Consider the following 24,483-nt stretch of genomic DNA (forward strand, 5'->3'; position numbering starts at 1 on the left):
CAAGTCTCATGCTCTTCTTACCTCTGGGTCACATGGGGCCCCCTCCTTCTGGAGCACACTTCCCTGGTTTGTTTACTTGGTTAACTGCTGTTCACTCAAGGTTCCTGCTTTGGCGTCATTCCCTCAGGGGCTCGCAGTGTGTTTCCACAGTACTTTGCACTTCACCTTTCGAAACGTGTAATGAATGCCTTTTTTCTGTGTCTGTCTCCTATGCACACCTAAAGGAGGGAACTGTGCCTTCTTTGTTCCTGTAGCCTCAGCGCCTAGGGACTGGTATGTATCAGTCACTCAAATGTATGTGTTGAGTCAACAAATAAAAAACTCGAAACCTTTTTCCAGGATTCCAAGTCATCTGGATTTCCTTCTTTATCCTGCAATTGGCTGAAGACTAGGTCCTCAGACAGTGCTCTACTGACTGTCCTTTCCCTCTCTGCCTGACTTGAGAGGACAGAAAGGCATTGCTGAGGCAGGACAGGCACCCTGAAAACCATAGGTGAGCAGTTTTCTTGTCCCATCTTTCTGAACTTGTGCCATGTAGTGTCAGCCAGGGGACACTGATTTAATGTTTCACACTGTACATTTCAGGTGAGCCAACTCACCTGTAGAGCCTGTGGGTGGTGTCTCCTCCTTAGCTGTCCTTCTTTTTGAAAGGCTTTTTCCCTCCTTCTCCTGCCTCCTCCTTTTCTCCCTTCTGTTTTTGTTCTTCATCTTCCCCCTCCTTTTTTTTTTGGCCATGGGCAAAATTAGACTTCCTAATAGGCCAAACCAGAACAATAATTCTTCCTAACCTTGGTTGTAAAATCAATGAGATTACTCATTTCTATGAGAGATATTCCTGTCATTTAAAAGAAATTGTCAGCTTCTCTTTCCCAAATTTATCTTCTATGGCTAAAGTTAATATTGCTTATCATGCAGTCAGTTGTGTTTTATTTCTTTTTGTTGTTTTATTTATTCTTATATATATTAACATTGATGTGTATTGTTGAAGGAAAAATGGATGTAATATAAAAGTTTAATCCTCACATTGTAGGTCTGGAAGGAGGCTTAGCTGAAGGTTCTCAAACTACTGGAAAAATTGATTCCCAGGCTCATGCTTAATTTGTATTTCAAATCACTAATTTAAAAGGAGAAGCGTGAACTTGATACTGTAATATTAAAGACCCTGAAACACTTTCACCATGATAGAGGTGACATGATGCAATGAATTAGTCACTTTCCCTTCTTACTTTGAATCCCATTAAAATGTTTAGATTATTCACTGAGAAGCTGTGCAAAGCCACAAGGGCAGCTCTCTAAAGACATTGAGCCAACCAGCAATCATTTATTCTTTACCCTGAGTGATTCCTAAGTTTGTGAAAAAGCAATGAAGGATGGATTCATGTGGCATTTTAGTAACAGTAATGCTAAAGGAACATAGATCCATAACATTTTAAAGTTGCATATGGCTGACAGCATCAGCAGGCACACCCACCTTCTTTCCTGCAAACGGAAGCCAAATCTGTTCAGATAGAGGAGGAGAGTCCTTGAACCCAGAAAGAACAAGTTCTGACCCAGCTCCATCAGATAGATTGTAATTGATTTAAGCCAGTTATCATCATCTCAGTTTTCCTCTCTTTTTCCTTGGTTTTCATAATTCAGCAATGCAACCCTTATTTACAACTGGTTCTAATATTTCTAGGGTAAATCCTAATATTTGTTATTATCTGCACTTAATAATAATTCAACATGTCTTAAATTTTTATTAGACACGTGATTGTTTTTATTAACTTTTAGTGTTTTTCTTCAACCCTACATTCTTCTACAATTTTTTTTTTAAAAAAACTGCAGAAAGCAAGGTTTTTCAGGAACATGTACATTATGTTATAGTAGAAAACACCTGAGCCCCGGCAGTGACAATTATGTTATTGCAACTTGAGCAATACTTAAGCTAAGAGAGCTTCTCTGATAAATGGGGATGACCATAGTACCTATCTCATAGAATAAAATTGTCGTAAGGATTAAATGAGAAAGGAAATGTAAAATTCTTAGCATAGCATTGGTACATAATAAATGTTCACTAAACTTACCAAGTGTTATCAATCTCCTCCATTGATTGTCTCTCAAATGGCTTAGCTTGTATTTCTTTTGCTCCTTACTGGAACTCCTCTGGATCTCCTACTATTTGTTAGCGTTTCTTTTAACACCTGAGGGCCCCACATCCTCAAGATCTGACCTGTGCACAGAGGAAAGGAATCACACTGTCCTAGTTCTGTAGTCAGTACTTTTATTACTATAACTCTACATTAGTTTCCTTGTCTTTTTAAAACTTATAACAAAACTAGAAGACCCACGTCTTTGTCATCTATTTATTCATAAGCCATATTTCCCCATATTATATTTACATAATTAGAAAAACCAATGCAGACCTGTGTGCTTAACCTGCTAAATCTCATCCTGTCAAAGTCAGCCATGAATGCAGTCAGTCAAGATTAGAGTCTGATGCTTTCTGCTATATTATACCCTGCCCACTTTCTTCAGACTGTCTGAATGCGTGTCCAGTTCGCGTTCTCTATATTTATCCAAATTACAAATAACACTGTTGAGAAAGATGAAAGCAGGCAATTTTATGCTGAATTTTCTCCAGGTTAGCTTGCTGGGGGACAGTTATTCTCCCAGGTACAAATTCACCTGATTCTAACATAATTCCCTCTACATTTCTCCACCTTAGCTACAAACACAGCCATTTTTGACCTCTCCTCTCTACTCAGCAGTTGTATCAAAAGCTCCTCCTAAGTGTCTGCTTGGGTCTGACATCACACTGCAGTGTTCCTGCATGTTGACCTCTCTGTGCTCCCCTCTCTTGCCTTAGTGCTGCTCACTGATGTATCCTCGGCACCTAGCACACTGCTCTTCATTACCTACGCGGTGAATGTTGAATGAATGTGTAAGTTCTAGTTGAAGTAAAGATATACATTTCCATTGAAAGTCTCCTACTCTGCCAGTCAGGCAGCTGAACAGGAAAGGCAATGAAGTCCATTTGCGTGGCTAGTTCTTGGTAGACACATGTAGGCTCCTGGATGTTTTCTGCTGTTCTCAGAGTTCAGCAGCCAAGATTTTAGCAATCCTTGCCAGATTTTTGCATGTGTGACAGTTTTAGAAAACCCATGTGGGTGTTGCCATCCTGTTACACAGTGTGCTTGAACTATTTATTTACTCAAGTTGAATAAAGGTTAATTTTTATTTTATCTCTCAATTATCAGGCACATAAATTCCAGGTGATACATATCATGTTAAAGTCCAGCCAGAGACAGTCTTCTAATTCAGTTATTATTTCCAACAATGGGTCACATTACTTCTGTTTGAAATAACTGATTAGATTCTTCCTGGGTCAATGTAAGACTGTCCGTACAAGGAAACTGAAAGATTCCCAGGATTCCAGGTTGTTAGGTGGAGTTTTTCTTGGGGGCAGTGCCCTGCTGTTCACTTCTATCTCAAAGAGTACGAAAGAGTACATGGCCCCATGCAGGTAAACTCTTCATGCTCCTTCCCTGGCTCCTCATCCAATTCTCTTGTATTTCCTATTTCAAGTCACCAGCATGACCATCAAGACAAGGACTGGGGGATCGCCTAGATTTTGTACAGTTAATCACAAAATTCAATGACGTGTCCTCCCAAATGCTACTCACATACAGTGATGTGGTAAATGTTTAATAACCAACTCTCTAGGTTTGGGGCAAGGAAAAGTCGGGAAGCAGCCCTGATTTGTAGCATTTGCTAATTTCCATGGTGTAAATGCTCTCACTGTAGCTGATTTCAAGCTACTTACATGATGTTAAATGTGAAGCTGGAAGAGATGTGCACAAGCATGTACAACCTGGCTCCAGCACACTGCTGCACAGCATTCTGCTTTCCTGACCACACCTCACCAGGTCAGACTTTCATGGTATTCAAGGCCCTAGGATCTGTTTCTTTTGTTAGTGGCAGCCTTGTTGGCCCCTGCTCCTAGAAGCTTTCCCTGGCACCTTTTTGCTCCCAGTGGGTCATTAAAGTGCCCCACAATGCCCTGTGTGCATCTCTGTTGTCAAATTTTCACTATGATATGTTTTTATGTCAGTTTTTCTTACCTGTCTATCAACTTCTTGAGTACAGAAAATGATGGTAATGACAAAGGGTAGCATTTACTGAGCTGGGACCTATGCTAAGCACTTTGCATGTATTATCTCCTTTAATTCCCACAACAACTCTATGAGGTAGATGTTTGTATTAGCCTCATTTTGTAAATAAGGGAAGTGAGACACTGAGAGGTTAGCTAACTTGTCCCAGCTTGCACAGCTAAATCTCAGCAAGGATGTAGGCCCTAGCCTGACTATAGAACCATAATCCTTAACTACTATGCTTCTTTGTGTTTGGGTCCCTAACCCTTAGCACTGTGCTTGGCCCATATAACATGTCCACTGTGTTAAGAAATACAATGTGAAAAAAAAAAAAAAAGAAATGCAATGTGGGAAGTTTAATGTCAGCAATGTCGTTGACTAGTCTGTTTGTACTAGTCCTGCCCAGCTTCAGTCCCATCTCCCAACTGCAGGTTAAATGATCTTTCAGAACTATAAACCTAAACACATCACCCCCCTGCTTTAAGTTTTTCAATGACTCTATCACTTTCGAGATAAAGTTCTTACCATAATACACTTTCCACCATTCATAATTACATTTATTCATTCAAAGTTTTATCTACTCATCTAACAAGGTCAACAGTTATTGAATAGCTATCATGTTCTAAGTCCTGTTCTGGATATGTAGGATTTATATAATAAAAAATAATTTTTGCCCTAGAAAGTCTTAAAGTTTTGCAAAAAGAAACCGATACACAACACATAATTGCTTTAGTGGCTAAAATAAAAGCATGGACAGCTGGCAGTGGGGTCCAGGAGGGGTGTGGCCCTCAGTCTCTGCAGTGTTCTTTGCCTGCCTCCTGGCTGTGGTCAGACTATGGGCACATTTCCACATAGTCCTGCTGTTGATTATTTGAATTTATTTGCACATGTCTTTTTTTGTTCCCAGGACGTTTATCATCTTTTACGTAGTGAATCCCTACTTAACCTTAAAAAGCCCTCTCAAGTGTCACTGACAGGAGGTCCTTGGGTCACCCCAGGACAGCCTAATTGAAAGGCTTCCATAGCATCCAAGCGTACGTTCATCATTACTTAACGTCTTGCATTGCTATAGCTGATTTTCTTGTCCCTCTCACTGGACTGTGAGCTTGTTTCTGATTTTATTTCAGGACACAGAGTGAACACTAAGTAAATGTGTAAGTAAATGGATAAAGCAATTAGTCAATTAATAATTGATAATATCTCTAAGAAAATGTCATCCTTACTTCTCTAACTCCGGACTGGTTGTGTCTCTACACACCAGCATTAGGTTTTAGATCCACTACTACATTTAATGGATTTTCAAGACAAAAGTATTAGCAAATGGAGAAGGGGAGTATTTTATTTCTCTTCCTCTCCTCCATCTTCTTTTCTTCCTCTCCTCTCCTTCTTTGAAATATCTATTGATGTTTCCACTCATGAACACTGTCAGAGGGAAATTATGTTTAAATCTGGAAAGTAACTATTTGGGAGACCCTCATATTATTTTTTAAATCTTTTAAATAACTAGAGTTGTTGGGACAAATTTTGTCATGTTGACAGTTGTCTGAATACTCTCGGTGTTATTATGTGGTACCAAGTGGGAAAGAATAAATAAAGAAGAAGGCCACATCAGGTTTGGGGAAGGTAATGAAGAAAGCTGTTGGATAGAATGAAAAGATCTTTATATAGTACTGGCAGGTGGTGAGCAGAGAAGGCAGGGATTCCTGAAAGCAAGGTCTTTGCTGTGCCTTCCCTGCTCACACCCTTGGAGAAGCCGCAAAGGCATATGTAGATTTTATAGTAGGTCCTGGTAGATGCGACTTGGGTTTGTTTGTAGTACTCCCTGATGGACTAATCTTCATAACCAGGTGCCTTTTTATTGTCTGCCTAAGGCCAAGGGCAGCAGGACGTATCACTGTGTTACCGCTCTTGCTGTGCCTGGAAAGGGAGGCAGAGAATTAGAGTGAAGAATGGCTTCGCTTTACAAAAGCAATAAGGGGACAGCTTCTCTGACACACCCAGGAGGCCTAGGCAGCTTTTCTCTTTGTGAGCAGGACTGGCAGCCCTTCCTAGCCACATAAGTAAAGAGTGGAGTCTGATTTCAAATTGAGCCTCCCTGACAGGGGATCCGATGCCTAAGGAAGCCCTCTTGGCAGGCTTGGGTGTTACAAACAAGTGTTTAAAACATTTAGAGCAAAGTGATTATTTTTAAAAGCACGAGATTTATTTTAGGAGCCATTTGAGAGTTGTTCTCTGTGTGTAAAACCTCCTGAAAACAATTTTATCTGACACTGTGGATTTACTCTGTAGAGTAATTTCCTTTGGATTTGAAAAACACTCCCTTGGAGTCTAAGAGGAAGCCAGCCACTGCAGGAATCATCTCTCCTTATTCATTAAGGTGTTCGGGCAAGCCACATTAGGCAGGTCCTAGAGCTGTGGCCCATCTCCTATTTCTACCTGGGGGAGCAGGTGGGGGCAGGTGGGCGATGTAAAGCAAGTGACACAAGAGTCAGGTCTTAGAATCTATGGGCCACCTCCTATTTCTACCTGGGGAATTGTGGGGCGGGGATGGGGAAGGGAGGGTGCTATATAAAGCACATGGGACACCAGCCGGGGCTTCAGTGGAAAAGGAAACAGATTCCTCCCTCCATCTGCTTCTCTTAGCGGTTGGCTTGCCCAAAGCCCAGTGAAGCAGCAGAAGCAAGTCAGTCCTCCCTGCAGTTGGCTGGCATTGCTGGGGAGGCAGCGGAGCATGGGCAGAGGTGAGAGCATGCTCAGAAGCCTGGATTGGCTTCCCTGTGTGTTGCTTTCAAGCTGTGTGATTCTGGGCAAGCTGGTTAACCTGTGTAATCACTTGGCCTTTTCTGTAAACTGGGAGTAATATCGATGGCCACTTCCTAGGGCTGTTAGGAAGATTAAATAAGATCATGTAAGCAAAGTACTTGTTCTTTTGCTTGGCCCAGAGTGAGAAATTCAAACTCTGAGTGTCCCTAGATAACTGCAGAAGTATTCAAATTGATCTCCCTTCTTCTCTTCTTATAATCTTCCCACAAGCAACCAGAATGACCCTCAAAAACATAAAGCATATAATGTCACTCTCCAAAGGCTTCCTATTGCTCTGCCCTCCTGTTCTACTCCCATGCTCCTGTGCCGTAACCCATTAGATGATCTGTTTCTTGCCATGCCATTTTCTCCACCTGGCACACTCTGCCCTTGATCTCTGCATGGCTGGCTCCCTCCTGAGAGAGGCCTCCACATAGAAAAGTGCTCCCTCCATCACAGTCTATTACACCAGCCTGTTTTGTTTTCCTCACTCTGAAAATATCTTATTTGTTATTTCTTATGTGTCATGTGTGTTCTACCCTACCCACAATATTACCTTCTTTCCCTCTGTTAGAATGCAAGCCCTCTACAGGGTTCTTGTCTTCTTCTTTTTCACAGCTATGTCCCCAGACCCTTGGGCAATGCTTGGCACATGGTAGATGCTTAGTAAATTGTGGTTGAATCAATGAAAGAATTGGTATGTCTTACCCATCCTAGCCTTTCTTCAAATTCCAGCTCAAGACTCAACTCCACTAAGAGGTCATTTCTTTCCATTTAAATTTCTAGGAATCTCTCCTGTGAATCCAGGAGGCATGTGGGATATATTCCACTCATTTTCCTCTTAGCTCATGTCAACAAATTGGGTTGGTGGTGTCTCTCCTGCACTATCTTCACAATTCTAGAATGTAGAGAAAGAAGAAAAGCCTCCAAATTCTTTTTATGAAGCTAGCATAAAACTTGAGGAGCACTGGTGTGGGGGATAGAAAGCTGAACTATGAGGGATTTAAATTGTACCTGGAAAAAACCCACCTGCAAAATTTATTAAGACTTCATTAAATTATCTATCACCTATTTCAGATTTTCCCTTTTCCCAACAGTGTGAATTTCCACTGCTGACAAAAGAAAACCCTAGTTATTTCAGATTCTACAGATGTGAATATTATAACCCTCTAGCAAAGCAAAGCATGAAGCAAAGTGTACCTCAACGAATGGAGATTGGGAGTTGCCAAAGATAATACCTGCATCATGCGGTGCTCTTGACACCCTTTTAAATGATGGGATTGGTGTATTTGTTTTTCCGTGGCAGCTCAGAGAGCAATTGACTCTGCCAAAATGGGCTGTCCTCTGCATTTAGCATAAATAAACTCCTTGCCTTAGTTTAACCCTTAGTTGTTGGCTTTTAGATATTGGCTATTGACTATCAACTAGTGGCAATCAGGAGCTACCATTCTTTGGTAATTGTCTGGTGGGGTGGGAGGTTCTTGTGCCACTCAAACTGCTGCGGTAAGACAAAGATTTAGTCAGAGGGCTCTAAAGGAAACTCACATTTCAAGGCCCTTTTGTTTGGTGTTAATGTATTCTTCTGCTCAGAAACTGCAGAAAGGATGAGGTGAAGGAGGGCATACAGAACAGAGAGCATATGCCCTAAATTTTGACACCTCTTTACTAAGGATCATCAATCCAGTTCTTGCTAGTGAAGATATTCGTTCATTCATTCATTCATTTATTCATTCATCCATCCATTCAACAAATACTGTTTCTTTCAAAGAAAAAGTTTATTTTTACTCTGAGATGAACTTCTTATACAACTTTATGATTACAAAAGTAATACATTTAAAAAATAAAATAGAAGTATAAAGAAGAGAAAACAAAACAAAGCACGATCACTGAAGATAATCACCATGAACATTTTGGATTCCATCTCTCTGGCTTTTCTATGCATTTGTTATCCAGACACATGTACTTCCTCATTAGCTGGCTCTGAAGTCCTAGAAAATATTTACTTCACTCTTCAAATGACCTCTCTCTCTCTTTCTCTCTCTTTAAAAAAGGGGGGAAAAAAAAGCTTTAGCACTATGAAGTTACAGTGACAAATAAGACAACTATGATTTTTGCCCTCATGAACCTTTTTTAGTAAGATACAGACAATCATTAAGAAGCTTTGATTTGGGAATTATTAGTCCAAAACCTTAGAAACATCATTTGCTTTCAACCTTGCTTTTTATGTAGTCTCAAAAATTCCATATTCATGTAGTCAAATTTATAGACCTTTTTTTCTGTATATGTTTTGGTGTTCCCATCATGGTTTAAGAATCTTCTCCTTCCAAAACATACAGACATATGTGCCTGTTTTCTTCTAGTAATATTATGGCTTGTCTAAATCTTCTGTACATCTAGGAATTTGGTATAGAAGTGAGATTCTAGTATAGAACTTACCTTTTTTTTCATGGATCTAAAATTATACATTTATCACAAACTAAATTCTCATAAATATCTTTAGATTTATTTCTAGACTTTATTATGTTCAAAAGTTTGGTCTGTTTATTGTTGCAACACAATGTTTATATTACCTTTTGTACATCTTGTTGGTGAGTGTCCTTTTTTTACTCACATGTTTTTTATTCTCCTGAATATTTTCACATTAGCATTCTTTGAGATAAACTTTAGAATTAGTTTGTTTCCTTAAGAGATTTTTGATTGTAGATATATTAAATTTATAAATTAATTCAGGATTATTTACATCTTTATACTATTGCCTTTTCATGCAAACAAAATATGCTCTGAATTTATTAATCTTCTCTTAATTATATTAGAATTTGAGTTTCTTCTTTTGATTTAATTTTATTCCTAAAAATTGTATTCCTATTATAAATGGATCTTTCCACATTATATTTTCTCAGTAGCTGTTGTTTTAATATAGAAATCTATTTTTTATACATTACTTTTGTGATGGTCTTTTTATTGAAGTTGCCTATTATTTTGAAGAAGTTTTAGTTGATATTCTTTGTTTTATACGTTTAAAATATATGTCTTATGCAAATTATTACCACCTTTCTGACATTCATATCTCTCTTCCTTTTCTTGATTAAATGGGATGCTAGTGCATTTAGCAATGTATTGTGTAATGCCATGGTAACTAAAATACTTATTTTTACCATAATTAATATACAGTACTTTTATTTTTTTAAATCATTAAACATGACACCGGCTCTTATTTGTTTTTGTTTTTGATAATTGAGACAGAATCTTGCTCTGTTGCCAAGGCTGGATGGAGTGCAGTGCTGTGATCTCAGCTCACTGCAACCTCCACCTCCTAGGTTCAAGCCATTCTCATGCCTCAGCCTCCCAAGTAGCTGGGGCCATAGGTGCCCACCACCACATCCAGCTAATATTTGTATTTTTATTATACACAGGGTTTCACCATGTTTGCCAGGCTGATTTCAGACTCCTGGGCTGAAGTGATCTGCCCACCTCAGCCTCCCAAAGTGCTGGGACAGGCATGAGCCACTGTGCCCAGTGGTTCTTATTTGACGTTAGTTTTCTGTCATACATACAATATATATGTGCATATGGATATATGTAATCTTAAGGATGTGTTCATTGGAACTGATGTTGAATTTTTAATACCTTTTAGCATTAAGAAGATCAAATATTATTTTACCTTTGATAATATGGATTCTAGTGTTGAGTCATCTTTGTGTTTCTTAATGATAAATTTTTCTTTTAATGTTGAATTTCATTTGACAACATTTTAACTAGGATTTGAGTATACTATTCACAAATAATATTAGTCTATGGTTTTCTTTATGTATTTCATCTCTGTCAGATTTTGGTATTCATTTGGTGCTAATGTCATAAAAATACTTTGCAGGCTTTTATTCTTTCTCTGTTTTAGAATTGTGAAAATGGTAGAAGTTATGTTGTTGAAGTTTAAGAAGCATGAGCCATGATGTTATTGGAACCTTGCTTGTTTATGCAGGGTAGGGTGAAAGTTATGGGTAAAAATTTTCACTATTTCAGGGCTATTTGTCATTTCGGGCTTCCTCTTTTTTTTTAATTTTTTATTGCATTTTAGGTTTTGGGGTACATGTGCAGAGCATGCAATACAGTTGCATAGGTACATACATGGCAGTGTGTTTTGTTTGCTTTCTCCCCTTCACCCACATTTGGCATTTCTCCCCAGGCTATCCTTCCCCAACTCCCCCTCCCACTGGCCCTCTCCCTTTCCCCCAAGTAGACCCCAGTGTTTAGTACTCCCCTCTCTGTGTCCATGTGTTCTCATTTTTCATCACCCGCCTATGAGTGAGAATATGCAGTGTTTCATTTTCTGTTCTTGTGTCAGTTTGCTGAGAATGATGTTCTCCAGATTCATCCATGTCCCTACAAACGACACGAACTCATCATTTCTGATTGCTGCATAATATTCCAGGGTGTATATGTGCCACATTTTCCCAATCCAGTCTATCATCAATGGGCATTTGGGTTGATTCCAGGTCTTTGCTATTGTAAACAGTGCTGCAATGAACATTCGTGTGCATGTGTCCTTATAGTAGAACGATTTATGGTCCTTTGGATATATACCCAGTAATGGGATTGCTGGGTCAAATGGAATTTCTATTTCTAAGGCCTTGAGGAATCGCCACACTGTCTTCCACAATGGTTGGACTAATTTACACTCCCACCAACAGTGTAAAAGTGTTCCTTTTTCTCCACATCCTCTCCAGCATCTGTTGTCTCCAGATTTTTTAATGATCGCCATTCTAACTGGCGTGAGATGGTATCACAATGTGGTTTTGATTTGCATCTCTCTGATGACCAGTGACGATGAGCATTTTTTCATGATTGTAGGCCTCATATATGTCTTCTTTCGTAAAGTGTCTGTTCATATCCTTTGCCCACTTTTGAATGGGCTTGTTTGTTTTTTTTCTGTAAATCTGTTTGAGTTCTTTGTAAATTCTGGATATCAGCCCTTTGTCAGATGGGTAAACTGCAAAAAATTTTTCCCATTCTGTTGGTTGCCGATTCACACTAGAGACTGTTTCTTTTGCCGTGCAGAAGCTGTGGAGTTTCATTAGGTCCCATTTGTCTATTTTGGCTTTTGTTGCCAATGCTTTTGGTGTTTTGTTCATGAAGTCCTTGCCTACTCCTATGTCCTGGATGGTTTTGCCTAGATTTCCTTCTAGGGTTTTTATGGTGCCAGGTCTTATGTTTAAGTCTTTAATCCATCTGGAGTTAATTTTGGTGTAAGGTGTCAGGAAGGGGTCCAGTTTCTGCTTTCTGCACATGGCTAGCCAGTTTTCCCAGCACCATTTGTTGAACAGGGAATCCTTTCCCCATTGCTTGTTTTTGTCAGGTTTATCAAAGATTGTATGGTTGTAGATATGTTGTGTTGCCTCTGATGCCTCTGTTCTGTTCCATTGGTCTATATCTCTGTTTTGGTACCAGTACCATGCTGTTTTGATTACTGTAGCCTTGTAGTATAGTTTGAAATCCGGTAGTGTGATGCCCCTCGCTGTGTTCTTTTTCCTTAGAATTGACTTGGCTATGCGGGCTCTCTTTTGGTTCCATATGAAGTTCATGGTGGTTTTTCCAGTTCTGTGAAGAAAGTCAAAGGTAGCTTGATGGGTATAGCATTGATTCTGTAAGTTACTTTGGGCAGTATAGCCATTTTTATGATATTAATTCTTCCTAACCATGAACATGGAATGTTTTTCCATCTGTTTGTGTTCTCTCTGATTTCGTTGAGCAGTGGTTTGTAGTTTTCCCTGCAGAGGTCCCTTACGTTCCTTGTGAGTTGTATTCCAAGGTATTTTATTCTTTTTGTAGCAATTGTGAATGGCAGTTCGTTCTTGATTTGGCTCTCTTTAAGTCTGTCACTGGTGTAGAGGAAGGCTTGTGATTTTTGCACGTTGATTTTATATCCTGAGACTTTGCTGAAGTTGCTTATCAGTTTCAGGAGATTTTGGGCTGAGGCGATGGGGTCTTCTAGGTATACTATCCTGTCGTCTGCAAATAGAGACAATTTGGCTTCCACCTTTCCTATTTGAATACCCTTTATTTCTTTTTCTTGCCTGATTTCTCTGGCTAGAACTTTCAGTACTATATTGAATAGGAGTGGTGACAGAGGGCATTCTTGTCTAGTGCCGGATTTCAAAGGGAATGCTTCCAGTTTTTGCCCATTCAGTATGATATTGGCTGTTGGTTTGTCATAAATAGCTTTTATTACTTTGAGATACGTTCCATCGATACCGAGTTTATTGAGGGTTTTTAGCATAAAGGGCTGTTGAATTTTGTCAAATGCCTTCTCTGCGTCAATTGAGATAATCATGTGGTTTTTGTTTTTGGTTCTGTTTATGTGGTGAATTACGTTGATAGACTTGCGTATGTTGAACCAGCCTTGCATCCCCGGGATGAATCCTACTTGATCATGATGAATAAGTTTTTTGATTTGCTGTTGCAATTGGCTTGCCAATATTTTATTGAAGATTTTTGCATCTATGTTCATCATGGATATTGGCCTGAAGTTTTCTTTTCTTGTTGGGTCTCTGCTGGGTTTTGGTATCAGGATGATATTGGTCGCATAGAATGATTTGGGAAGGATTGCTTCTTTTTGGATTATTTGGAATAGTTTCAGAAGGAATGGTACCAGCTCCTCTTTGTGTGTCTGGTAGGATTTGGCTGTGAATCCATCTGGACCTGGGCTTTTTTTGAGTGGTAGGCTCTTAATTGCTGCCTCGACTTCTGCCCTTGTTATTGGTCTATTCATAGTTTCAGCTTCCTCCTGGTTTAGGCTTGGGAGGATACAGGAGTCCAGGAATTTATCCATTTCTTCCAGGTTTACTAGTTTATGTGCATAGAGTTGTTTGTAATATTCTCTGATGATGGTTTGAATTTCTGTGGAATCCGTGGTGATTTCCCCTTTATCATTTTTTATTGCATCTATTTGGTTGTTCTCTCTTTTATTTTTAATCAATCTGGCTAGTGGTCTATTTTGTTCATCTTTTCAAAAAACCAGGTCTTGGATTTATTGATTTTTGGAGGGTTTTTCGTGTCTCAATCTCCTTCAGTTCAGCTCTGATCTTAGTTATTTCTTGTCTTCTGCTGGGTTTTGGGTTTTTTTGGTCTTGCTCCTCTAGCTCTTTCAATTTTGATGATAGGGTGTCAATTTTTGATCCCTCCATTCTCCTCATATGGGCACTTATTGCTATATACTTTCCTCTAGAGACTGCTTTAAATGTGTCCCAGAGATTCTGGCATGTTGTGTCTTTGTTCTCATTGGTTTCGAAGAACTTCTTTATTTCTGCCTTCATTTCGTTGTTTATCCAGTCAACATTCAAGAGCCAGTTGTTCAGTTTCCATGAAGCTGTGCGGTTCTGGGTCGGTTTCTGAATTCTGAGTTCTAACTTGATTGCACTATGGTCTGAGAGGCTGTTTGTTATGATTTCAGTTGTTTTGCATTTGTTGAGCAGTGCTTTACTTCCAATTATGTGGTCAATTTTAGAGTAGGTGTGATGTGGTGCTGAGAAGAATGTATATTCTGTGGATTTGGGGTGGAGAGTTCTGTAAATGTCTATCAGGTTTGCTTGCTCCAGGTCTGAGTTCAAGCCCTGGATATCCTTGTTGATTTTCTGTCTGGTTGATCTGTCTAATATTGACAGTGGAGTGTTAAAGTCTCCCACTATTATTGTGTGGGAGTCTAAGTCTCTTTGTAAGTCGTTAAGAACTTGCCTTATGTATCTGGGTGCTCCTGTATTGGGTCCATATATGTTTAGGATTGTTAGCTCTTCTTGTTGTATCAATCCTTTTACCATTATGTAATGGTCTTCTTTGTCTCTTTTGATCTTTGTTGCTTTAAAGTCTATTTTATCAGAGATGAGAATTGCAACTCCTGCTTTCTTTTGCTCTCCATTTGCTTGGTAAATCTTTCTCCATCCCTTTATTTTTAGCCTTTGTGTATCCTTGCATGTGAGATGGGTTTCCTGGATACAGCACACTGATGGGTTTTGGCTTTTTATCCAATTTGCCAGTCTGGGTCTTTTGATTGGTGCATTTAGTCCATTTACATTTAGGGTTAATATTGTTATGTGTGAATTTGATACTGCCATTTTGATGCTAGCTGGCTATTTTGCCCGTTAGTTGTTGTAGATTCTTCATTATGTTGATGCTCTTTAGCAATTAGTGTGATTTTGGAATGGCTGGTACTGGTTGTTCCTTTCTATGTGTAGCGCGTCTTTCAGGAGCTCTTGTAAAGCAGGCCTGGTGGTGACAAAATCTCCGAGTACTTGCTTGTTCACAAAGGATTTTATTTTTCCTTCACTTATGAAGCTCAGTTTGACTGGATATAAAATTCTGGGTTGAAAGTTCTTTTCTTTAAGGATGTTGAATATTGGCTCCCACTCTCTTCTGGCTTGTAGAGTTTCTGCTGAGAGATCTGATGTGAGTCTGATGGGCTTGTCTGGGGTGCACCTCTAGCAGGTGTGGCACAGTGAGGAATGCTACCAGTTTCTTTTTCTGCTATCTTTGTCCCAGGATGATGCCTGCCAAATGTCAGTCTTTTGGATATAGAGGGGTCAGGGAGCTGCTTGAGGAGACAGTCTGTACTTTATAGGAGCTCAAGTGCTGAGCTGTGAGCTCTGTTGTTCATTCAGGGCTGTTAGGCTGAAAAAAACCCTTTTTTTCTCAGATGCTCTGTCTGGGGGTGGGGGTTGGGGCATTCCTTGTGAGTGTCCGCCTCGCTGTCCTGCACAGCTAGGAGGCAGTCTAGTCACTATTTGCCTGCCGAGGCTCTGCCCTGCTGGTGTGAGGTTCGCCCTGTTGCTGCAGGCTACGCCCTGCGGCAGAGTCTCTCTGTTGTACCGGGTTGCCTCGGCAACGGCAGGCTGCGTCAGCAATGGGCGTGTACCTCAGTAGGGGCTGATTGCCTCGGTAATGGCAGACGCCCCTCCCCCACGGAACTGCGCTTTAAGAAAACCTCCTCACCGTGAGCGTTTGGAATCGCTGTTTTGTTTGTCGCACTGCGCTACCCCAAACGCTGTCTCCCTGGGATTTCCTGGGCTGGCTCACTGTCCAAGTCCCGTTCAGTCTCAAGTTCAGCCCTCTCAGGTCTCAGTTTGCTGGTTCAACAGGGCACCCATAACAGTGCGCTTTTGTATGGAGTGCTGTGGAGCACCTCTGCGCTCCGGCGCGGGCCGGAGCCACACTGGCTGCCGGCTACACCAGCCAAGACCTCTGCCTGGCCTCTCGTGTCTCTTTTATACCTGGGAATTTCCCCATTCTGTGGACAACGAAGTTCCGTCTGGAAATGCGTCCCCGACTCACCCTCTCCGCGCATCCAGCGAGAGCTTCAATCCTGGGTTGTTCTCACAGCGCCATCTTGAGTCCTCCCCAGACTTCCTCTTTATTTTTGAGTTGATTTTGGCAATTTGATTTTTTCATTGTTTTAGAAAATAATTTTATCCAAAATTGTGTAAAATAGTTTTCCAAAGTTTAAAATTAGGACCTGAAAACAGTGATCAGTTGCTCTCAATCCTATAATTTAACCAGTGTTAAAAGTTATGGGATGTTATTTCATCTTTCCATGAATATCTACAATGGATATGTGGATGGATGGATGGGTGATGTGGTTTGGCTCTGTGTCCTCACCCAAATCTCATCTTCTAGCTCCCATAATTCCCACATGTTATGGGAGGGACCTTGTGGGAGATTATTGAATCATGGGAGCAGGTCTTTTCCTGTGCTGTTCTTGTGATAGTGAATGAGTCTTATGAGATCTCACGGTTTTAAAAATGGGAGTTTCCCTGCACCAGCTCTCTTTGCCTGTTTACCACCATGTGAGATGTGCCTTTTATCTTCTGCCATGATTGTGAGGCCTCCCCAGCCATGTGGAATTGTAAATCTAATAATCGCTTTTTTTTGTAAATTGCCCAGTCTTGGGTATATCTTTATCTGTAGCAGGAAAATGGACTAATACAATGGGTAAGTAGATAGGTGTATAATTTGTATTTTACCATAAGAGATAGTTTTATAAGAAATGATCTTATATGCACTATTTTAATAAAATAATAAATTTAATATAAAATATTAATTTTACTAGAATTTAATAGAATAAAAAGAACTTGAAGAAAAATAAAAGAATTACAGAATTGTAATTCTGAAAAAAGTAATTATTTACTGTTAGGTATCAGTTCTAAAGGATTCTTCCAAGATTAAAGAAAGGTGATTTTAAAAAATCACTGAAAAGAATTTTTTTTTTTGAGATGGAATTTCGCTCTTGTCACCCAGGCTGGAGTGCAATGGTGCGATATCGGCTCACCGGAACCTCCACCTCCTGGGATCAGGCAATTCTCCTGCCTCAGCCTCCCAAGTAGCTGGGATTACAGGCACGTGCCACCATGCCCAGCTAAGTTTTCGTATTTTTAGTAGAGACGGGGTTTCACCATGTTGACCAGGATGGTCTCGATCTCTTGACCTTGTGATCCACCCGCCTTGGCCTCCCAAAGTGCTGGGATTACAGGCATGTGCCACTGCACCCAGCCAAGAATTTTTTTTAGCCAAATGATACAGGTTTAGGTAGTAAAGATGCATTCTGAGATATGAATGATGAGATAGTTAGGATTACATCTCTTCCTGCCTTCCATCTCCTCACCTTTCAATTTTTGTTGTTTGTATTATTTTTCCTTTGTCAGGGTTTGTTACTTTTACATTTTGATTTGCAGCCATAATTCCCTTAGAAATTCAGCCTAAATCCTATATTTGTATGAATTTGCTCTTCATCCCTGGTTGTTTTTCACCTCAGTTTCTGTATTTTTTTTCTTGTGAGTCATTCTTGATTGGCCGAATTTTATTAAGGAGCTACTTTCAAGGGGGGCTTAAGGGAGTCTTATACCCTCAACTTTTTCATTTTGCAATTGTCTATCTGTTGCCTTTATATTGGGAAACAAATTAACTGGGTACAAGATTTTTGCAACCCATTTTTTTCTCTTGAGATATTGTAAAATTTATTAAATGGGTACATAATATTTCATTGAATGAAACTCATTTATGTAATATTCTTGTCAAACATGTATAATTTGAATTTAACCATAAGAAAATAGGAGGCAAACTAAAACTGAAGGACATTCTATAAACAGCCTGTACACTTTGAGAAATCTAAAAATGCATGATAACCCAATGCATTCTGTTATTCTAGATTAGATTCTGGCCTGGAGAAAAAAAGTGGCTGTAAATCCTTACTACCTGGGTGATGGGATCCATACTTTAAATCTCAGCATTATGCAATATACCTGTGGAACAAACTTGCACATGCACCCTTTATTTCTAAAATCAAAGTTGAAAAAAAATTTTTTTCCTGAATGCTGAGGCTCAAACCAAAAAATAAAATATTTCAATATGTTTTTCATTTTTTGTATTAAAATACTTATGATCATCAAAAGATGCTAAAACTATTGGGTAAAAACTTGATGAGAAACAGTATGTGTGCAGAATCTCAAAGTATCTCCCCACAGATTACAAAAGGAGAGCTTTTACAGTGGGGAAAGCTGGCATACAGTACTTTAACCAAGGAATCAACATTAACATCAGTCATAACAGGACATTATTATCCTGCTGATGTAAGGCACTGAGAAGGACACAATATCACTTACATAATATATTACTTTATTTTATTTTGAGACAAGGTCTTGCTTTTTTGCTGAGGCTGGAGTGTGGTGGTGCAATCATGGCTCACTGCAGCCTAAAACTCCAAGGCTCAGGTGAACCACCCACCTCAGTCTTCTGAGGAGCTGGGACTACAGGAACACAGCACCACACCTGGCTAATTTTGGGAAAGTTTTTTTTTGTAGAGATAGGGTTTGACCTGTTGTCCAGGCTGGTCTCCAACTCCTGAATTCAAGTGATCTGCCTGCCTTGGCCTCCCAAAATGATGGGATTACAGGCATGAGCCACAGTGCCCAGCCAGGATCAGAAATATTTAGACTATTGCTCTAGTCCTCTGTCTTAGCTATTGTATGACTTAATCTCAACTACCAGCTTTAAAGTCCATGAGTTTAAATTCTTGGGAGAAATAGTTGAATTGGTCACTGTCCAACCAGTGGATTGCTTTTCCCTGATTCAGATGCCTGTAGAGGTTATATATTACAATTATGGCTGCAGTAGACTCTTTGTAAGGGGAAAGTCACAGAAAGCAACTATAGGGGGTTGGCAGACATCCTAAATAATGTGTAGTAAGATTTTTGCAATATTATATTTCAGCCTAAGAACCATATAGGTTTCTCTATTCAAATCTTTTCTTAAGGCCTTTTATAGAGTTTTTAGTGAAAAACATTATCTCTAAATATATATTTAGATATGCTTTTTGTTATTTTGAATAAAATCTTTTTTTCCCATTATATGTATCTGCATGATTGAATGGCTATTATTTCTTTATATACAGCAATTAGTTTTCGTATTTAATTTTAACTAACTACCCTATTTATTTATTTATTTTAAATCATAGTTCAAAGGGTTGCAGACAGGCTGTTTATTTTTATTATTTATTTATATATTTTTGAGATGGAGTCTCACTCTGTCACCCAGGCTGGAGTACAGTGGTGTGATCTCAGCTGATCGCAACCTCAGCCTCCTAGGTTCAGACAGGTCTCCTGTCTCACCTCCCGAGCAGCTAAGACTATAGGCACATGCCACCACACCCAGATAATTTTTTTGTATTTTTGGTACAGATGGGTTTTCACTATGTTGGTCAGGCTGGTCTTTAATTCCTGACCTCAAATGATCTGCCTGCCTCAGCCTCCCAAAGTACTGGGATTGCTCACGTGAGCCACCATGACTGGCCAGTTTATTTTTCATTTTTGATTTATATGTACTTAGGAGTACAAGGGCAGGCTTCTTACATGCATATATTGCATACTGATAAAGTCTGGGCTTTTAGTGTACTCATCACCTACAACCCCTAAATAAGTTTCTGATTATTTCTGTTTGTCAGTTGTACAGAGTCATGTTATCTGCAGATAAAAATTTTGTCTTATTTATAGTATATGGCCCTATATTTTGTTCTATAAAAATATCAACATATTTTTATAGTCAGTAAGGAATCAGTAAATTTATTTTCATTTTGTAAACAAGGAAAAGGACAGAACTATTTTGCTACATGTTGGCAGATCTAAAAAAAGTGTGAAACAAGATATTGAACTTCTTGTTGAACTTAACTGGAAATAATTTGGGTGACCAACAAAACTACCATCCATCTATCTTCTATCCATCTACCCGTCGAATAAATGTTTACTTTTTACATCTTCCATGCTATAGATACTTGTGGATATAATAAGGAAGACACAGTCCCTGTCCTTAAAGATTTGTCAGTGGTTTTAGCCTTTAGCCATTCTGAAATCTTCATGGTTCTCAAGATTTTCCAATTCCCTTTGCAGCTCAGGGAGCCAATGGTACTCTGGAGAACCCAGCCCTGGATACAAGTCTATTGGAGGAGTTCTTGGGCAATGACTTTGATTTGGGGGTCTTGTAAGTATGAGAATACTGCTCTCTAGTTGATGTTTAAAATATTATAAAATGATTAAATGAGCCAAGAAGTGTTCCCTCCTCTTCTGTTTTCTAAAAGAACTTGGGTAGAATTGATATTATTATGTCTATGAATCTTTGACAAATATCACCGTTGCAGAATTTTCTTTGTGAGAAATTCTACTCAGTCCTCACCTCCACCTGTCAATTCAGTAGACTTAATAGATATGGGCCTATTCAGGTTATCTATTGGTAGTTATCAATTTGTGTCTTTCAACAAATTTGTCCATTTCAACTAAGTTGTCAATTTCATCAGCATAAAGTTCTTCATATTCCCTTAAACTTTTAATGTCTGTAGGATCTATAGTGTTGATTCATTTGTTGTTCTTGATTAATTTGGCATGAAGTTTATCAGTTTTCTTAATCTTTCAAAGTATGAGCTTTTGGTTAAATTTAAATTCTTAATTTTTTGTTTTCTATTTTGTTGATTTCTGCTCTTATTTTCTGGTATTAATATAGGCACTCTAGCCTTTTTAAATTTTTAATTTATATCTACTAAAGTTCAAACTTACCATCTACCCTGACCCCTGGTAATCACTGGTCTGTTTTTGTTCCTATGGTTTTGATTTATTTCGGAAAATGTCATGTAAATGAACCCATACAGTATATAATGCTTTGAGTCTGCCTTCTTTCATTTAGCATAGTGATTTGATCAATATTTTATTTTTTCTTTATTACTGAGAAAGATACCTTTAAATGGTTATAACAGTTTGTTTAGCCATTTATCTGTTCAAGGATGTTTGAATTATTTCCATCTTTGGCAATTATGAATCATGCTTCTGTAAATATTTATGTATGGGGTTTTCTGTGATCAATAGTTTAAATTCTCTGTGATAAATATTTAGGATAAGAACTGCTGGATCATGTTGTAAGTGTAAGCTTAATTGTAAAACTATCCACATTTTGTAGAGTGGTGGTACTATTTTGTGTTACTAGCAATGAGTGAGATATCCAGTTGCTTCTCTTCATTGCCAGTTCTTGGGTATTAGGAGCTTAAAATTGTTTTTATTATAGTCATTCTCATTGTTTTTTTAGTGACATTTCATGTATTTATGTACATTTTTTCTAGTAACTAATGATGTTGAACATCATTTCATGTGCTTGTTCACCATTCATACATTTTCTTTGGCGAAGTGTTTATTCAGATATTTTGCTCATTTTAAAAATTGAGGTAGTTTTAAGTTTAGAAAAAATTTTAGATATTCTGGAAATAAGAACTTTGTTAGATACATTATTTGTGAATATTTTCTCATAAGTGATTTGTCACTTATGTTTTTATAATCTTAACAGTGTTTTTCTCAGAACAAAAGTTTTAATTTTGAAGATGTCCAGTTTGTTGAATTTTTTGTATATGGCTTATGGTTTATAGCTAAGAATACACACTTTATCAAATCCAAGTTCCCAAATATTTTCTTCTAAAAGTTTTAGAGTTTTATATTTTACATTTAGGTCTATGACTCATTTTGAGCTTTTTTTTGGTATAAGGCTTGAGATATAGATTGATTGTAGTTTCTTTATATATGGGTGTCCAGTTATCCCAGAATTATTTGATAAATAACTGTTCTTCGTTAAATTGCCTTTCCACTGTTGTAAAAAAAAAATCAATTGACAAAATATGTGTGGATCTGTTTCTAGACTCTTTATTGCTTTCCATTGATCTATGTACCTATCATTTTGCCGATACCATGTTATCTTGATTACTATACATGATCTTTATTACTGTATATAGGTACTTTATTATACGTCTTAAAATCATATAATGTAAGTCTTATGAAGTTTTCTTCTATTTCAATATTATTTTGGCTATTCTAGTTTCTTTGACTTCCCACATAAATACTAAACTTAGCTTGTCAATATTTAAACAGTTATTCTGGGATTTTTATTAACATTTTCTTATACCTAGTGATCTATCCAAAGAGACTTAGCATTCTAACAAAATTGAGCCTTTCAATCCATGAACATGGTATATCTCAGTGTTTATTGAGGGCTTCTTTGATTTCTTTCATCAGTGTTTTATAGTTTTCTACATGAAAATACTGCACATATTTTCCTAAATATGTCATGTTCTTTTTTGAACATGATTTTTTTTCAACTTTTATGTCCCGATTTTTCATCATTAGTATATACAAATATTGATTTTCATATATTGGGCTCGCACTCTTAAGTAATTTATTACTTCTAATAGCTTTTAAAATATATTTTATTGGGATTTTCTGTGTTGACAGTCATGCCATCTGCAAATTGAGACAGTTGTATGTCTTTCTTTTTAAACTATATACCTTTTGACACTTCCTGAACTGGGTAAAACCTAGGTATAGTATTGAATAAAGAAGTAGTGAGAATAGACATATTTGCCTTGTTCCTGAGCTTGGTGGGAAAGTATTTAATTTTTATCATTAAGTGTAATGCTAGTGATATATTTTTTTTCCATGCCTATTACTTCCTTAAAGAGGTTCTCTTCCACTGTTAGTTTGCTGTTAATTTTATTATAAATGGATGTTAAATTTTGTCAGTTTTTTCTGTATTTATTAATTATATGTCTTTTCTTTCCATCTGTTAATATAATGGATTAATTTGCTTAGTTTTTTTACTATTAAACTTCCTTGTATTCCTGGAATAAACCTCAGTTAATTGTGATATGTTATCTTTTGATATAATGATGGATTTAATTTGGTAAAATTTTGTTGAGCATTTTGCATCAATGTTTATAAGAATATTGATCTGCAATTTTCTTTCTTTATGTTGTATTTTTTTCTGGTTTTGGTATCTCACAACTATATCCTTATAAACTTTGTTGGGAAATGTTCCCTCAACTTAAATTCTCTGGATGAGGTAGTGTAGAGTTGGATTTATTTCTTGCTTAAATGTTTGGTAGACTTCATCAGCAAAAGAATCTGTTCCTTTGCTTGTTGGAGGGTCTTAAATACAAATTTAATTTATTTAGCAGGTTTAGGACTATTGATGATATCTCATTCTACTTAAGTGAGTTTGGTAGCTTGTTTTACTTTTTCCCCAAGGAATTGATTGGTGTTATCTAAGTTATTAATTTATGGCCATAGAGTTGTTCATAGTATTTTTTATTAACCTTTTAATCTCTGAAGAGTCTGTAGTGATAGTCCCTCTTTTGTTATTCATATTGGTAGTTTGTTTCTTTTTTCTTTTCTCCTTAATCAGTCCATTGGACTTTTATCAATTTTGTTGATTGATTCAAATAAGTAGCTTTTGATGTTATTAATTTTCTCTATTGTGTTTGTTTTCAATTTCACTGACTTCTACTCTTACCTTTATTATTTTGTTCATTATGCTTAATTTTGGTTTAGTTTGCTCTTGTTTTTCTAGTTCTTTAGAGTGGAAAGTGGAAAGAGTTTGTGATTTGAGGTTATTCTTTGTTTTCTGATTTAAGCATTCAGTGCTATACATTTCCCTGTCTGTGTGGCTTTAGTTGCCTCACTCAGTTTTTGATATACTATATGTAATTTTTTCAGTTCAAAATATTCTCATATTTCTTTTGAGAAATATTATTTGACTTTCTTTGATTCATGGCTTGCTGGAAATGTATTACATAACTTCCAAATGTTTGGAAATTTTCCATATATTTTTCTGGACTGGTTTCTAGTTTAACTCCATTATAAACAGAGAATATCCTTTGTATGATTCAAGGTTTTAAAATTTTGTTAAGGTTTGCTTTATGACCCAGAATATGATCCATCTTGGTGAATGTTGCACATGCACTTGAAAGAATCCTCACTGTGGTGTTGGATACTATTCTATAAATGTCAGTTAGGTCAAGTTGGTTAACACTCTTGTTCAAGTCCTCTATATCCTTGCTGATTGCTTTCTACTTACTTTATCTATGGCAGTGACAGAAACGTTCAAGTCTTCAAGTGTGATTGTGAATGTTTCTACTTCTCCTTCAATTCTATTGGATTTTGCAAAAGCAAAATGGAATCGAATTGAAAAGTTATGTGGTTAAGTGCAA

At 37.8% G+C, this 24,483-nt stretch overlaps 1 protein-coding gene across 12 annotated transcripts in view; it reads left to right on the forward strand.

Moving 5' to 3' along the window:
- MYRFL (myelin regulatory factor like) overlaps window positions 1–24,483 on the forward strand; it is a 135,846-nt gene that overhangs the window by 12,859 nt on the left and 98,504 nt on the right. For 11 of the 12 annotated variants that reach the window (XR_013521925.1, XR_013521924.1, XM_054238597.2 and 8 more), the window contains exon 2: window positions 20,357–20,447. The exons of the other annotated variant lie outside the window; for it this stretch is intronic. Coding sequence is in view for 9 of the 11 variants with exons in the window: in XM_054238597.2 (XP_054094572.2) it covers window positions 20,357–20,447 (91 nt within the window). In the remaining 2 variants the exon portion in view is untranslated. The remainder of the gene's footprint in view (window positions 1–20,356; window positions 20,448–24,483) is intronic. 12 annotated transcript variants of the gene reach the window in all.

Source organism: Callithrix jacchus, chromosome 9 (assembly GCF_049354715.1).
Source record: "Callithrix jacchus isolate 240 chromosome 9, calJac240_pri, whole genome shotgun sequence".
In the NCBI taxonomy this organism is placed as follows: domain Eukaryota; kingdom Metazoa; phylum Chordata; class Mammalia; order Primates; family Cebidae; genus Callithrix; species Callithrix jacchus.